Source organism: Etheostoma spectabile, chromosome 5 (genome assembly GCF_008692095.1).
Source record: "Etheostoma spectabile isolate EspeVRDwgs_2016 chromosome 5, UIUC_Espe_1.0, whole genome shotgun sequence".
Lineage (NCBI taxonomy): Eukaryota > Metazoa > Chordata > Actinopteri > Perciformes > Percidae > Etheostoma > Etheostoma spectabile.
In genome coordinates, this window is record NC_045737.1 from 6,910,935 (window position 1) to 6,913,512 (window position 2,578).

At 43.9% G+C, this 2,578-nt stretch overlaps 1 protein-coding gene across 3 annotated transcripts in view; it reads right to left on the minus strand.

Annotated features, from left to right (window-relative positions):
• Positions 1 to 2,578, minus strand: part of pcsk5b (proprotein convertase subtilisin/kexin type 5b) — a 73,756-nt gene that overhangs the window by 50,395 nt on the left and 20,783 nt on the right. For all 3 annotated transcript variants that reach the window (XM_032516303.1, XM_032516305.1, XM_032516304.1), the window contains exon 7: positions 2,234 to 2,406. In XM_032516303.1, the coding sequence (XP_032372194.1) occupies positions 2,234 to 2,406 (173 nt within the window). The remainder of the gene's footprint in view (positions 1 to 2,233; positions 2,407 to 2,578) is intronic.

Below are 2,578 nucleotides of genomic sequence, written 5' to 3' on the forward strand. Positions count from 1 at the left end.
CACACACACACACACACACACACACACACACACACACACACACACACACAAGGTGGATTGGAGTTCTTCAAAAGGGGGGCTTCTGTCAGGCAGGTGGCGCCACTCTGAGTAAGAAGGGGATCAGACAGGACTAAACGCTGACAGATAATAGCGATGAAGAGCACTTTGAAAGAAAGGAGGGGACAAAGAATGAGAGAGAGGGAACACTGAGTAAAGAGGATGAGAGGAGGATAAAGGAGAGATGAAACACAATGTGAAACTGATGGACAGCAATCATCATCAATAGATTCAAAGAGAGCAAAGAAAAAAAGGACTCAAAGAATTGCCAATTAATATGAATTAGTCGATTTTCAGACTAATTGAATTGGTTGTAAGTTAATGATGAATTTTTAACAATTTCAATGATTAAACAATTGTCAATTACTCTATCCTGCAATAAAAATATTGGATGGACTTTATTGTTATGACTGAGAGCTATATACACACACAGACAGGGTTAACCTAATTAAAAACACTGTTGTGCATAAGCAACATAGAGACACACAATTTCTCAGTTATTTTCCACACATACAGAAAAACCAGCTGAGTCCCACGCTCTCCACAGCTGTCAATGGTATTTCTAACACCTCAGCTCTTTGTGATAAACACTCTCTTCAGAGTGTCACATATGTACAAGCGTGTCTCCTCACACACACACAGCAGGAGATGAGAGAGAGGAGAGGAGAGGATGGATGTTGTATCTTGAGAAAGTGGTGTGAGTGAGGATGGCGATGGGTGAGTAAGGATAGGATTGTGGGAGAGATAGATTGATGATGTGATGTAGAGATGAGCTGGTTGATGGGTTTGAGTAGTTGGAGAGGCTTGATTTATTGAGGTGGTTTTTCGAGATGAGGTGATCTGGAGGGTTAGAGGATTTGAGAGGGAGTTGTGATGAAGAGAGAGAGAGGAGAGAGCATGGAGATGGAGGAGTATGTGATGGAAGGAAGCCGAGAGACGCATGGCGACCGCTGAGAGGAGGTGGCGCTAGAGAAGAGGAATATTTGTAGTCGGTTTTGTTGTTGATTGTGTGTGTTTGTATTGTGGATGTTTTTGGTTCCGCTGATTTGAGAGATTTGATGATGATGATGAGATGGTAGGTGTATGAGATGAGAGAGTTATGGAAGGAGAGATCTGAGACGTGGAGTTGGAGGGGTGGTTTGATTGGGAGATTTGTAGTGTTGTCGAGTTGGAGGAGGGGTGGTAGTGCGTGCGGAGTGTGTTCTCGAGAGCGATGAAGAGGATTGAGAGAATGTGAGATGAGAGTGAGGATGGATGATTGGATGGATGATTGTGGGGATGGTGAGTTTTGTGAGAGGCCGGTATTATGATGTTAGACGGGACGAGAGTGAAGAAGAGAGGAGGAGAAGTATTGGATGATTGATGTGGAGATGGGCTGCAGGGGAGAAGTAGAGACTGAGAGAGATGAGATGGAGAGTGTAGAGGAGATGGGTGAGATGAGTATGACGGGACGAGAGATGCGAGAGACGAGATGAGGGAGCAGGGAGAGAGAGAGAGAGAGAGAGAGAGAGAGAGAGAGAGAGAGCAGGAGGGTGTGCAAGCAACATAAACATGCCCAACTCGTACCAGTTGGACAGATATCTCCCTCACCTCTGTCATCTTAAAAGGCCAGCCTGTCAGGAGCGGTGGGAACTCTCTTCCACTCACACTCCCCACCTGTCAGTCCCTTTTTCCTCTCTCTTTTCTCTTTTTTGTAACATGCCTCAGGCACTCAGCCTTTAAGACAAAGTTTTCAGTTTCTGTCTCACCTCCTCAAAAGGTCCACATCTGCTTAACCAAGTGGCAGAGAGCCAGTAGTAGCAAACTTTGTAGATGTATGTGTGTGAGACATGACCAGTAAATGACTTCACCCTTCTTAACCTCTGTTACAGCTTTTCCACTCAGCCAACAACACAGCGGTAGCTTGTCTTTATTCAAAATGAGCTATGAATATGTAGATTAATATATGCTAATAGACCAGGGCTGCTCTCTAATGTCCAGAGGAGCTTCACAGATAGCCAGGGAGGACTTTGGGAAACAAGTATATGAATGTGGAATGCACACATATCTACTTAAAGTGTTTGTTTGTATCTTTTCTCACCATATAAATACAAATATCAAAGACCTGGCTGAGCAATGAAGCACATTTGTACATTGATCTGTATGTAAATGTATATGCATGTGTTTATGTGCCCACCATACGGATGCCGTTCTCGAAGGCCTGCCTTGCTAGAGATGCGGGTCCATCCACGGTCTTTCCATCGTCATCAGGTCCCCAGCTGGCGCTGTAGATGTCAATGTGCTGCGGCTGGAGGCTCAGAGACTTGGCCTCCACCATATCTGTTACATCACCATCCAGCATTCGTACACCTAATACACAAAATAGTTTAATCTATGTCCTATGTATTCCCACAGAACTGCCTGTTTAACAAAATACATAAAGCAGCCAGTCAAGCTGTTTAATGTTGTGTCATAATAACCATAAGAAATCAAACGCAGTCAGGTAAATCACATCTAATTAGGCTAGTCAATAAAATTACAA